Raw genomic sequence first — 15,249 nt, forward strand, 5'->3', positions numbered from 1 at the left:
TTCTGTTTGACTATCATATTCTGTCATTCCCTGCATGATTAAATGCGCGTCGTAATTTTGTAAATTGTGAAAAAAGACCGGTATCGGTGTACAACCGGGTTTAATTTGTAGTTTGAGGTTACAATAGGCGTGTGCGGCACCTCTATATTTACCAGTGACGTGGCAGTGATCTCTCACCTTTCTAAATTTATTAATGTTCTTGTTACAGTCGAGACATTTAGACTCGGTAAATCCCTTACTATTTTTGTACTGATATTCTTTCTTTTGTTTTATCGTTTTGGGTTCTCTGGGGTTCTGGCACTGACAGTTGCTCGAATAATTGGTATAAATTGGTTTTTCGCAAATCCAACACGTGTTTGTTTTATCGTGATGATCTTTAGCTCGCTCGTTAAATTTCATGGTTTGGGGTTTTTCAAATAGGCAATTAATATCGCTTTGTAATTGTAACAACGTCGTTATAAATCTAGTTGAAGCGTCTTTGCCTCTATAAGTCTCTTGATATACATTTTTACCGTCACATCGGACGACAACTAGCGAATAACCGCTAGCTTTGTGAACGTTAATCTTTTTTGTGTTTGTCTCTTTATCTGTGGATGTTGTTGTTTGTAATATGGATTCAAAGTCGGCATAAATGACAAATGGTGCTTTTTGTTTGTGCCTATAGTTTTTAAATTCTAATATCGGTACGTCTCTCTCTTCACTTGGTTGCCCGTCTATGTATTTTGGTTTACCCAGAGGAAATACAATCTTTGATGGATGTGTATCTATACCCTTACAATCGGTGATATGTCTGTCTAATTTGTTTTGATTGGTAAAATGACAAAGACATCTTCGACAAAAATATTTCTTACATTTATGTTTCGTAACGTCGTATATCAACCTCGTAAAATCTTTTATCCAACAATAGTGATGCTTGTCACCTTTAGAAATCAAAAGCAGATCGATCTCTTTCCCCTTGTAGTTTTTAGACACGTATAATGGATATATCTCACCCTCATAACCATATACGTTTATCGATAAATTATTTTGTCTTTCTATCTTGGGTATCTGATCGACCGGTGTCGGAAAGTCAACGCCTTTAAAACTGAGTCCGTCGTCTTTGGTGTATACAACAGGTTCTTCTTTATGAATTTTATAATTAGGATTATTTCTTATTTGATTTTTTACTTTATCCGTATACAACTCAAGAGCAGCTCTCAAACACCATCTCAAACACTCATCGTCTTTGTTTTTGATGTTGATCATCGCCTTCTTAATTTTAAGATATTCGGGTAGGTCTATGTAGGAACTACCTCTCGCTGGATTATATCTGTTGATGTTGATGTATAACGCCATTATCTTTTTTAAAACCCAACCCGATCCTTGATTCGTATACCTTTCATCCTTTTTGAATAGCTCTTCGATCTCTTCTTTTAAAGCCTGTTTTATTTGACTTTGATTTAAAACGGCTTTTTGCTTGCTATAATGAATAGCTTCGATCGTTTCGATCGTACCATCCGGTTTGGTTTTTTCGTATTTTATTTTGATTGTGAGCTCCATTTTTAAACCTCTCAGCTCTCTCAATTCAGACTTGATTTTATTGACTATTTGTTCCTTGTGTGAATCAAAAAACTTGATTAAATCATGGTTATAAAGTCTGGGGTTTAATTCCCAGTTTCTGTAGTAATTTCTAAACCTTCTCGTTTCTCTAAAAGCTGACTCTGTAAAGTATTCGGGTTGTCTGTATGTTTTAATCGCCGAGATTAAATCTTTTTTCAAAACTCGTCCTTTATAACCCGTCGGTACGTATTCTAGATTGTGTTCGTCTACAATCTGTTTGAGCTCATGTAGTGTCTTTTTCCTCAAGTTTTTAAATTTACTTTCATAATGTTTTATCCCCTCGATGTAAACTTTACGAGTAAGAGAAACATTTTCATTGTGCGGTATATTATACCGCTGTACGTAATCACGCAGCGTGGCTTTGTTCCATTTAGAATATCCTTTGACGGTCGGTCTAAACATATTACTCTCCATTTTATTATAGGAAATATAATATTTTTTCTTCATTTTTTTTTGAGGTTAGACTTTTAGATTTATAAATAATTAGACTCCCCTCATTCGTGCCTCAACACGTTTCAAGGTCGCGTTGTTTACGCCAAAATTTTATCGTGCCTCAACACGTTTCAAGGTCACGTGGTGGTGACTCCCACATTTTTCAAGGTCACGTGGTGGTGACATCACCTCATTTTAGCGATGACAGATTTTTTTATTTTTTTTTCTCTCTCTCTCCCGGCGTCAGATTTTTTTTTTTTTTTTTTTTTTTTTTTTTTTTTTTTCTCCCGGCGTCAGATATTTTTTTTTTTCTCTCTCTCTCTCTCTCCCGGCGTCAGGATTTTTTTTTTTTTTTTTTTTTTTTTTTTTTTCTCTCTCCCGGCGTCAGATATTTTTTCTTTCTCTCACTCTCTCTCCGTTAGATTTATTTTTTTTATTTTTTTTTTTTTTCTTGAGATCGGGGGATTTCCCATTGACCCTGTACTACCCACAGACCTATGACAAAGTCTGCTACCCAGACTTCTCATTAATGGCCCTGTACTACCCACAGACCTATGACAAAGTCCAGCACCCCCGCCTCCCTTACTACTTCCCGAGCCCGACCCATAGCACGACCTTCCAGGCAAGGCCGTGCGTATGCACGCGCTGCCGATCTAGTATTTTTATTCTACATCTATGATTATGTTCTTACGATTGGTTTGCTTACTAAAGATTGTAATAACTAGATTTGCAATATCTTAATAAAAACAAAAAAAATATCTTGCAAAGATCATAATATTGAATGGTTTCTCGAGGGGAATATTCACAAGGAACAACCACGGATAACCGAATTATATCAACATCGTCAGAGATTCATTGACATGAAATGGGACGCAGTCTAGATATTTGTAATAATCAAATGTTGTTCCACTTAAAAAAAGTCATTCCTGCTCTCTCCCTCTGCTGAAAAAAAAAACTGCCCGCGGTTGAAGTTGTTTGAATATTTTCCGGACAGATGGGACGCGGTCTAGATTATGTAGTGATAATCAAATAGTCCTTCACTTTCTTCAGAAAATCATGCGACTCGTGTGCTTTTGAGGAAAACCGTTGGTAGCTGAGGATATTGGAATTCTTTTCAGACAGAATTAAAATTGCTGTTTTTTACTCGAAAACTTTATTTACCCAAATTGTTTTTGATTGATTTTTTTTTACCTTTCAAGGGATTTAAGACGGACGATTTTTTTGTTTCTTGTTTGTCACTTTTTGTTTGCAGTTTAATGGTCATTTTTATTTGTTTTTTATTGTGTGTGTGTGTGTGTGTGTCTTGTTTCTCATTTTGGATGAAATTTAATTAAATACTATTGTTGTTTTGTGTTGAATATTTTTGTGTCACAATTATTGAGAATTTTTTTTTACGGTGACGATATTTTTTTCTAAACTCAGGAAACAAACATGTTTAGCGTCCCCGCCCGCTTCCTTTTTGGAGGCCGCCGCCTCCCTTTTTTTAACGAAAAAAATGATGAATTTTAAAGAGTGACATCATTGTGCCTCTTTGTCTGTTGCATCTAGCCAATATCAAGCTGGTTTGTCATTTCCTGAGTCCAAGTGGCGGCCATTAAAAAAATAGCTGGCGGCCATCTTGAAAACAAAAGCCCGGTCGGGCGGCCATTTTGTAGTAAAAAAGGGCCTCTTTCCTTTTCTTTCAAAAAGGCAGAACGCTAAACATTTATTTTTTCATTTGGCCTAAGACTGAGATGAAATATCGTGGCCTTGGTCGCACCGTTTTAACAAAGAGTAGGACTACGCATGTAGTGCTCAGTAGCGGTTTGAACAGATTTTTCAAAGACAAAATAGGATCATTTTCTTTTCATGCATTTTTCTTCGTTTCCCAAATCTAAAGAAGAATGTTCAAAGCCTAACCTGTTGAAGTTTCAGCTCAGTGGATATTGCACTCTTCGAGAAAACAGTGAAAAGCCATGCACAACCTTTTGATCACGAAACACAATTTCGTCGATAACACACTTTATTTCCCCAAACAAGTCTTTTGACTGATCATTGGAAGCATATATTTCTTGATTTCTTCTTAATGACAGCAAGCCAGACGAAATAATTTCACAGGGTGTTTAGTACCAGTATACGATCTTTAATTCTGATAATCTTGGCACTAATTTGGTAGGTTACCTTGCTAAAATGCAAATGAATCTATATGCCTTAATTGGAACATACAAGAGTACTGTCGGTGTGGCGGAGAATGGGCGACAGACACCTTAGGGCTTTAATGTAACCTTAATTTAATTCAACGTGAGTGTTCGACATTCATTTCAAACAATCTCTAGTCTGAATCAGTCATGCCCCGGGGAATGGACAAGCCCGGCCGCTAAAAGCTCCATGATTGCTTCACATGTGTACCGTTGGCTTTTGTATTGAACCGTTTCCGTTACGGCGCTTCCAAAAACCAAACAAAATGAACACTATAAGATGAAACGAACATAGTATTTTGTAAGCTCTCTGACAATTCTAACCCTCTTCTTCCTTTTTCTGTTAAGTGGGAGCACTCAAGCACCAGTCCGTAAAGGGCCCGGTGTCTGAGAGCCATTTGTTGTCCAAGGTTAAAGAAGTATAGGGCCTACATTGTTTATAAATGTGCGAGTCATAGGAAGTGCCGAGACAGCATGTACAAATCCTGCATACCTTATGATAGTGTTCCTAGTATAGATCTGATTCAACTATGCAATTGGGTCATTCTGTACATTTCGGATCCAAATTGTGCCATTCTTTTCATGTCCCTGTTACCTTGGTACGTTGTGTTTACCAATGAAGTATCATTAAAGCTATAGTCCATCATTTGTAATTAGTGCATTTTGTTCGTTTGAAGCAACAAAAGTGTGCAAAATCTAATGAAGGATACTGAACTACTTACTTGATGAAGTTTAAGCTCAGCTTCAGCTTCATATTCCAAGAAAAACAGCATTCTAGGATCTCAATTTAAAATCAAAAGTTGCTAAATCATGTTTCGAAGTGTTTTGAATTGCAGCTTTACGCGATGTCGCGCACTGATCCAACGAATTATAGCAATCGCGCGCGCCTGTGCGTCGTTCCAATGCTTGTGCGCGCTGCGCCGAATAACAAAACGAACAACTAATTTAAATTTTCCTACGGTGATTCTAAAGTAGCACCGTTGGAAATGCCTGCTTTCGTCGATTTCTTTAAAATGAGAGCTTGCCAGAAAGGATAATTTCACAGGAAGTTTAGTCCCCTTACTATCTTTCAACCAGTATGTTTTTCAACAATAATTACGCCAGTTACTTTCTTGGATATCTGCAAATGATGGACTTGGGCTTTAAGAATGGCTTCAAACGATTTTGCATTTGTTAGATATATAGTTTGCTTTTCATTATCACTCTTGGATGATGATTGTACTAAGAATTGTATCAAAATTATGAAATCATTGATGTCAGGTGAAACAGGGACAGGAACAAGAGTTGATCACAAATGTATAGAATAACCCAATGAAAAAAATTATTGCTTTCGAAATCATAATTTAAGAGCATGTAAGGGTACTCCAGGTTCACAAAAGATTGAAAAAGTACGATATATTCGCGATACAATTTTATATTAATCATTTTTAAAGTGATTCTACGAAATTACTCAACCAGGAGGAGCTCCGTGTATCGCGTGTAAATCGAGCTTGGGTGACATTGCGAAGGTCATATGTGACCCGCTCTGCAAAAATGAGTCACATGTCTCCAAAGCCACTTTTGAGCTAAAGGTCTTTGAAAGAATGTTGCACAGTGTTTAAGCAATTGGAATCCTCAACATTTTAAATTCTACACAATGTCCATTTTCATCAAGCCAAACATTCTTTCAAAGACCTTTAGCTTAAAAGTGGCTTTGGAGACATGTGACTCATTTTTGCAGAGCGGGTCACATATGAGGATTTGTTTTTTTTCTAATCATGAAACAACCGTAGTGATCGTAATAATTTCAAATCCCGCAGATAACAGTCGCTGACTCAGTCTTCTCTACCCTCCGCAATCAATTATCAATTTGCTACTGGCTGTTTTTCCCAGAGGCACATTTCCAATTTTCTGTTTTTTTGCTGTTGTTTTATCCCGTTTTAGATCCAAAGCTCCCTCTGCTTGACTAAACACCGCCAGGCGAAAACTGAACTCCGAAAAATATGAATACAGTTCAAGTTTGTAATTTCAGGTCATCCGAGAATTGAAATTGCTATGGGAAAAAACCAGCAAAGAGTCAAATTGAACACGAAGTGTTGACAAATGTTTGAATGATGGAATTGCGTATTTCAGTCGTTTCTTGATTGTGTTGGGTTTCTCTTACGATATATAGCCTAGGCCGACTAACAAATCATGTTTTTTTTGCTTCTCATTTGGTAACGAAATGGCCATAACTCGCATCATCAACATAGAAGGAAGTGTTTTGTGGCGCAAGAAAATGTCCATCTCTGCACAGTGACAACAGCATACTGCACTTTCCATTTCTGATTTGATTTGTATACCTTGTGCTTGTGCATTTTTTTTCAAGTAACACTATTTTTTCTGTTGTAGAATCGCTGCATTTTTTTCTCTTTAATCCAAACACAATGTTTAGCTTCATAAGTTAAAGGATCTAAATTTCACATTTTTTTTTTCAATTTTTGGGGTGGCTAAAAAAAAAAAAAAAAAAAAATCATTTGAAATTTGAACAGATTTTTTTTGTTTTTAATTTGAACAGATTTCTTTTTTTTTATAATCTCGGAAAAAAATATAACATTTTGGAAAAAAATATTACGAACTGGTTTTTAATTACATTAACATTCCAGTCTTTGTCATTTATAAACATAAATGCTGGAAAGGATTCAGACTCAGACATACGGCAAAAGCAGAGACTGATTGCATAGTCATTAACATTCCCTACAAGTCAATAACAATTTTAAAGAAGTCCCATTAAGTCTTAATTACAAACAGAACCACGCAAAGAAGGCCGTTGATTAGTCTATGTAATAGACCTTGGCGAAAGTTATACTTGTTAAATGTGTCTATCTGTGCAAAAATGCATTAGTTCGGTTTTGTTTTTGTGTTTGGGTTTTTTTGTCTGGGTTTTATTCTGAAATCTTAATTAGTGTGGTTGGTGTGGTTGGTCATGCAACGCTATTTCCTTAAGGGTTTTCCATTCCAACTCTGATATTTAATTTCAATGTCATCTTGGATTTGTCTGTAGGGGAACTTGCCCGCAGCACTGAACAGGTTGTACGAGTTCCTTTACGAGCCGCCGGTCAAAGTCGCCATCTTCGGCTCTTTGCTGTCTTCGCTGACTGAGGTAGTTGCTGAAGTAATTGGAAAGTGGAGCATCGTCGAGGTAAATATAAGATAAATTAGCAGAAACCTTCAACATCCGCTCCGTTCACAAGTACCTCCTCACCGGCAAAGAAAGTACAGTTGGCGGTCGGACCGAACGACGCCATCTTGCCTGACTGCAATATTTTTTTTCCGCGGAGCGCGGCCACTGCGTGTACATAGTACAAATCCCCTGGTGTACGTGCGTCACACAGGGAACGATGCACGCGCGTTAACCAGCGAAATGTATGTGTCCCGCCTAATGAGACGTCGTTGCTGGGTACAAGGGCGCCCTCTTTAGTTGGCGCACGGAGCCCATAGACTTATCCGGCAGCAGCCATTTTCTGCGGTGGCGCCAGGCTCCCGCGAGTCGCACTCAGGTAGTACGCACGCACTCCGGGCTCCTTCGACCCCTTCTTACAGGGGGGGGGGGGGGGGGGGGGGCACCGTACCAGCATGTTATGAGGGGCACCATGGGGCTGAACCTCTTTTTTTCTATCAAATTTATGCACATTTCATAAAGACGTATGGTTAAGAGAAGAGAACAATAGTCATCTTGATTCCTCTTCGTTTTAATAACTCAAACAGTTCTGTAATTGTTGTTTTTTGGAGGGTGGGGGGGGGGGGGGGGGGCACCTGGGGCTTCTTGGAATGGGGACGGGGGGGGGGGCACGTTCCGCAAGCCCCTACACTCCCTCTTAGGCTATGCCACTGTTGCCCACTACCGGTCCCTACAGTAGACATTCAAAGGACAATGGAGGGACCGAGAACCAGTCTTAGTTTTGACAGGGCAATGCAACGCTAAAAAATAATCAATTTGGTTATCGCACACGTGAAATCCGTGTGCCAGTCTGCCAGGGTGTAGCCTTGTCACGATTGATAGCACCCATTCTCGCGCGTATATATTGCGCGCGTTCTTGTCCAATCCTCAAAACACCTCAAAAATTCAAAAAGATGACCAATGAAGGCTCGCATTGAGTACCTTCTTTGGTGTTGGTTCAATTCTTTCCTGGGAAGAAAACAAGGCATGGTAGTTTGGAAGCCAGTAGGAAACATTAGGACTAAGAAAGGACGATGCTGATACAGAGAATCCACGTCGTCAAAATGTCTCATAAGTCCATCACAAGCCCATCACGAGTCGATCACAAGTCAATCACAAGCCAATCACAAGCCAAACACAAGTCCTTCACATCATCACATTATCATCTACAATCGATTACAATATGCATTTGCGTCAAGCACGATGACGGACACGCCACATGTCCCGTTCCATCATCAGCGTCCTGAGTTCATCAGTAGTCACGGCACCACTGTCCTCCATTGAGGTCTTCACCATGATTTTGGAAGGCGCCCACAGTTGATCCTCCCATGGGTCGGTTCCCAGATGATGACTCTTGCTGGCAGGCGACTTTTGGTGTGGCAGACAGTGCCCGGCGAGTTGCATCCGCCTCCCTGCTATCTTGTTTGTTGACATGGGAAGATCGCCATAGAGTTGCTCAATTGGTCACTTGCTGCATCCACCTGACGTTGAAGAGCATCCGGAACATCTGAGTGTAGCAGCCATCAAGGGACTTACTTGGCCATGAACTTAGTGCATGAGTGAGGGTCCAAGCTTGACATCCGTAAAGGAGGATTGTCCCGATTAAGGCTTCGGATATATTGAGTGCTCTGGAGAGGTTGGAGGTCCAGATAGTCCTCATATCACTGAGTGCTTTCCAGGCAAGACCTCTACGCACCTTTGATATCGTTATCCGAGCTCGCCATGAATGACCCGAGGTACTTGAAGTCAGAGACTCGTCACAAGCTCATCACAAGTCCATCACAAGTCGATCACATGCCAAACACAAGCCCAAAACAAGTCGATCCCAGAAACAGAAGCAATCCAGTCCTAATACAGGTAGCGTGCTGCTCTCATCAACATCTACTTGTGACTATACTTGTGTTTTTCTTGTGATTGACCAGTACACGATTTGTAACGGCCTTGACTACAGCCGTCTGGAACAAAACAAAATCCCGTTTAAAAATTCTGACGAACTCAATTAATTGAGTGGGATTCTAACCCGGTACACTGTTTCTGTTCCTTCCAGATGTCCCCAGGTGCGACCACTCCAGTCTTAAGTAATCGGGACAAGTACCCACACATCTACCGAATGCTGACGTCAGCGGCTGGCTTCTCCGGAGCAGAGTTTCGCATGTGCGGTATGTTCGGATGGAACAAGATTGCGACCCTGCACGAGACTACAGAGCCGCATGTTGGAGTGAGTGGAACCAAACCAAGCCAAACTTGAATCCCACCTAGCCCATCCCACCCCATCCCAATTCAGCCCAGCCCAGATCACTACCAAACCCAACCTAACCGAAATCAAGCCAACCCTACACAACCCATGCTTTAACAAATTTAGATGAACAATTACCTTCAAATAAACTAAGGCCTCCGAATTGACGAAGGTGCACGAAAAAACCCTTTCCAACTACCTGTATTTACCTGATCTAGGAGTCTCTTTACCCAAGCAGCTTTTAAAGCAAAAATGTTCTGCTCAAAATTGATTATATTCCAACCTCCTTGATCAAAATTATTAAATAAAACAGTGCGTGTAATTTTGTCCGGTTCGTTGTTCCACAAAAAAGCAAAGAGCATAGCATTAATTTTCTTTAAAAAGATCTTGTTAGGAATTGGCAACACAGAAAAACAAAACTTAGCTTAGGCATAACTAATGATTTGGGGATAGTAATTTTACCCTGTAGAGTCAAATTTATCATACTCCAAAGTTTGAGAGAATTTTCAATTGAGAATACAATATAAGATCACAATTTATATAAAGATGTGGTCTTTATTTAATGAAAAACAGATGCCCAATGATTTAAAGGAATCTTTACCCAATTTGAAGGGAAAATCAGACTTGAATTTGGCAGTACTGTTTCTGTAACAGCCAATGTGAACAACCTCTGACTTATGGTAGTTAACACTTAAAGCAGAACATTATCGTCTTATCGTAAGCCTTTTTCTTTATCTTCGAGAGTGTCCAATGTTTTACGTTAAGTGTTTTCAGACCCATCCCAAATTGAGAAATGTTTAGATGGTCACCATCAACATGAATACCATTAATATCATTGTTCCTCTTAATAGCTTCTGCCAACGGTTCAACTGTTAAAATATAGAGAAAGGGTGATATCGGGCAACCTTGCCTTACTCGTCTAGTGAATGGAAAAAAAAAACCCGAAGAATTACCGTTGTTCATAATCGTGCTTTCAATATTGTTATAAAAAGCCTTGATCCAGTTTCTTAAATCTTCACCAAAACCCTAATAAATAAGAGCCTTATTTAAATAATGCCGTTCAAGCTTGTCGAAGGCTTTTTCAAAATGTACACAAAATATACCAGGAATATCTTCCTCTTCAGTATACTGTGAAACTTCCATGATAGTTACAATTTTTTTCACGAATATATCTTCCTGAAACAAACAATACCCCCATTCTGCATTGCAGGTTATAAACGAGCTCCAGCGCCTGGTATCGACCAGCAATGTGTCCATTATCGCCGCGGAGAGCTTCTACAAGGACCCATATGAAGCTATGGAGCGCCTCAAGGTAAAATTAATTTGCCGTAGCCAAACATCGAAAGGCAATTATTTTCGGCCAGCAAGTGTCGAAAGCCTTTAGGTCATGGACCGCTGTGACGTTTTCTTTAGGAGCACCAGTCATTTATTTAACCACGTGTCTGGAACAAAAGCCGATACAGTGGACAATTGAGCAATTATAATTCATTGTTACGCAGTTAAACCGACGATGAGACAAGGAAATACACATGCGACAAATATGTGTAAACCATAATTGTTGGGCAACGTTATTTTCCCAACATTGGTATGACGTTACCTCTTTGTTTGTTCATTCGGTTAAACATTGACCTACAATTTCAGATTTGCCCAAAATGTCGGCAATGGGGTACGTTGACCAACATTGGGCAGAAAATCAAACCCATTCGCCCCACTTTTTCTACAGTGTATTAACACAGAAACATGCGTAACTATAATTGTCAGTTTTTCTCATTGGTTTTGCACTTCAATGTCTTAAATTTACAATCCATCGTTTGTAATTGTGCATTTTGTTCATTTGGAGTAACAGAAGTTCTCAATATCTAAAAAAGGGTGCTGGATAACTAACCTGTTGAAGTTTCAGCTCAGCTTCAGCTGTATTTTTTTTCGAAAAAAACAACAACATTATTGGATCTCGGTTTTCAAATCAAAAGTTGCTGAATCATGTTTTAAATTGAGCCTAAATTCAGCGTCCGAGACACGTTCTCACTGAGCCGATTGCAGCTACGCGATGTCGCGCACTGTTCCGACGAATTATATTAATCGCGCGCGTGTGTGCGTCATGTCAACGCTTGCGCGCTTCGTCGAATAAAAAAAAAACGAATTACTAACGGAAATTGATTGATTGATCGTTGATTTCTTCAAAATGACAGCTTGCCAGAAAGAATAACTTCACATCGAGTTTAGTTCCCTTACTTTCTTTCAACCAAGTATGTTTTTCCACAATAATTACGTCAGTTACTTTTTGGATAGCTGCAAATGATGGACTGTAGCTTTAATGTTATAATCACTGTATGTTCAGTACTTTTAAAAGCTTATGAACAAAAACATTTGTTAAGAAACAAGGTTGTTCGGGTCGGACTCGAACCAACGACCTCCCTGTTTGCAATGATTTGCAATTTTTTCTCGCATCAAATGCACCATCAGACGCACGAATAGCCGAGCCTGCTAAGAGTTGGCTAAAGGGTTCTAATACGATCTTTAAGCTCCCTTCAGTGGCGGATCCAGAGAGGTTCGTGCCGGGGGGGGGGGGGGGCGCAAAGGCTCATTCGAGTGAAAAATTGCCTTATTTTAAAAAAATATGGTCACTGCCGGGGGGCGCACGCCCCCGTAGCACCCCCCATGGATCCGCCAATGCCCTTCATAAGTGTTCCTTCAGCGACTAGGAAAGGAGAGTTGGGGGAGACATCGATTGGATCCCGGTACATCCACTGCGTATTTCGATTGATTTAAAGTTATGGGGGCGGGGATTAGTCTGGGAGACTATCGCAAGTTAGTGTTGGCTATTCAGGAAATCTTGCATACTTCACGCCCAAACCAGTAGAGTACAGTACACATACGCTGTGTGTCCCGTCTACGGGGCTTTCAAAGGTGGTAAAACGCACCCTCTTTTGATGGCGCACAAAGCCCATAGCAGCGGGTACCGCAATCAGTATCTTGTGATTTCTTTTTTGTTCAAAGTAGTGAATGGTTGATTTCATCTCCCGTACAAATCCGTGAAAAACGAAACATTACATCTGTTGTAATTAACAAGAACTCAATCCAAAACAACATTTAGAAGGAAAAAACATAAACCAAAATAAATACTCCAACAAATAAACAAGACAATTCCTACTAAAAATACAGCGTCACAAATAACAGCATCGCCCACTACCATGCATACTGCCAAACTGATATAAAACTGTTTGTAAAAAAAAGGGGGGAAAAATTTGGTCATGCTAAGAAAAACCAGTCACACTCATGTGAGAATGACAGTCGATACCAATCCCGCATCGCGGAAACGTAAGGCCGACTCGTGTATGTTCGTGCGTCATGCACTCGAAATCCAATTAGCGACGTCTGGCACTACGAATTATCCGGAAACAATGATAAAAGAAAATGAAATAATGAAGATAAAAACCTTGAGAAGCCATCATTTCCTACATTGATTCCCATGAGGTTTGTTTCCCATTTCCTGATTAAGAAAATGATGACCAAACTAATACTTGTGCATACCAACCAGCCCAATTACGTCTGAAGAAGAGACACCTCCGCTTTCTTGATTAAGTAAGAACATTCTTACGCCTCGCGCCTTATCTTGAATTAGATTCCAGCCATACTCGTTTATTTTATTTTATTTTGTTGGGCTGTTTCGGCAACCAGCCGAGACAGCCTTTGTTTTCGTTAAATTTGTTTTTCTTTTTTCTTCTTTTTCAGCCTTTCCCCTTAGCATTTGTACACGTTTTCTCAGTAGAAGGCACTTTGGGCACTAAAATCAATCCGATTGACCTTATACTCGGCACACACTTAGACCAGCATCCGAAGATGTGTGTCGAACACTGGCGTCATCATGACGTCATTACGTGACCCGTGACGTCACAATATAGGTGCATATTTTGAAGGCCTATATTTTCATAACTACAGGTCAGATTGGGTTGAAACCTGGTATGTACCTAAACCAGGATGTGCTTCAGATGAAAACATACGTGACTTCACGATTACGTCATCACGTGACAAGTGACGTCATATTAAATGTGCATATTTTAAAGGTCAATATCTAATGAACTACAGGTCTGGTTGGTTTGGAAGTTGGTATGTACCTAGACTGGGATGTGTTATAGATGAAAATAGAAGTGATGTCATGATGACGTCATCATGGGTTACGTGACGTCACGTTAATGATTAATAAATTTAATCTTTAAAAATCAATATAAAATCAACCGTGAGAGACCTGAACATGAGTTTTGCAAGAATTGATAGAATAATCCAGGGTCTTCATTTTTGATATTATGTGCAAAATCATGTGACCCTTCCTTCAGGTTGAAACCGGAAGTGCCTTATAATTAAAAATCGGTGAAAGATGTGAACTTGCTTTCAACGATATATGCTCTGACTAAGTTGTTATTTACCCAAAAAATATAATTATAGATGAACATTGATATTGACGTCGTTATGACGTCATCACGTGACACGGGACGTCATAAATCAAAGCCCTATACGAATGTTATCACATATTATATGCTACCATTTATTATAAACATAACTATCCTTCCTGGATAGAACTCATACTTGAAACTGTACTGGTCACATGTCACACAAAAGTTAACCGAAACAGCCATGTGTTTGTCCACAAACATACGTCTAGTTATGTATTTGTTATTATTTTCTTTTGCTACGAAACTGCGGTATATACTGGGTACAAGCCAGGACACAGGTGCGTAGAAGTATACAGGAAGACGGAGGCAATTACTATGAAATAATGGTTTTTATGGAATTGCAGATCAATACATATTTCACGATGCATGCATTTTACATGGTCACATGTCATAAAAAGTTAACCGAAACAGCCCTGTGTTTGTCCACAAACATAAGTCTAGTTATGTATTTGTTATTATTTTCTTTTGCTACGAAACTGCGGTATATAGTGGGTACAAGCCAGGACACAGGTGCGTAGAAGTATACAGGAAGACGGAGGCAATTACTATGTAATAATGGTTTTTATGGAATTGCAGATCAATACATATTTTACGATGCATGCATTTTACATGGTCACATGTCACAAAAAGTTAACCGAAACAGCCCTGTGTTTGTCCACAAACATACGTCTAGTTATGTATTTGTTATTATTTTCTTTTGCTACGAAACTGCGGTACATAGTGGGTACAAGCCAGGACACAGGTGCGTAGAAGTATACAGGAAGACGAAGGCAATTACTATGAAATAATGGTTTTAATAAAATTGCAGATTAATAGATATTTACGATGCATGCATTTTGCATGGTCACATGTCACAAAAAGTTAACCGAAACAGCCTTGTGTTTGTCCACAAACATACGTCTAGCTATGTATTTATTATTATTTTCTTTTGCTACGAAACTGCGGTATATACTGGGTACAAGCCAGGACACAGGTGCGAAGAAGTATACAGGAAGACGGAGGCAATTACTAAGGGAATAACAGTGAGAGGATCCGGTCTTCACTTCGTGGTAATGACCGGGTTTGGGGGTGACCGCTGTAAATGGACCGAGGTCCATTAACAGCGGTCACCCCCACACCCGGTTATTATCACGCAGTGAAGACCGGATCCTCGCACTGTTATTCCCAATAATAAAT

The 15,249-nt window shown here is 39.5% G+C and overlaps 1 protein-coding gene across 1 annotated transcript in view; it reads left to right on the forward strand.

Annotated features, from left to right (window-relative positions):
- LOC119726162 (gamma-aminobutyric acid type B receptor subunit 2-like) overlaps positions 1–15,249 on the forward strand; it is a 46,295-nt gene that overhangs the window by 14,268 nt on the left and 16,778 nt on the right. Inside the window, exons 2-4 of the mRNA XM_038197781.1 lie at positions 7,231–7,368; positions 9,434–9,604; positions 10,833–10,934. Coding sequence (XP_038053709.1) covers positions 7,231–7,368; positions 9,434–9,604; positions 10,833–10,934 — 411 coding nt within the window. The remainder of the gene's footprint in view (positions 1–7,230; positions 7,369–9,433; positions 9,605–10,832; positions 10,935–15,249) is intronic.

The sequence above is a fragment of the Patiria miniata genome, unplaced genomic scaffold (genome assembly GCF_015706575.1).
Source record: "Patiria miniata isolate m_02_andy unplaced genomic scaffold, ASM1570657v1 HiC_scaffold_1, whole genome shotgun sequence".
Classification (NCBI taxonomy): domain Eukaryota; kingdom Metazoa; phylum Echinodermata; class Asteroidea; order Valvatida; family Asterinidae; genus Patiria; species Patiria miniata.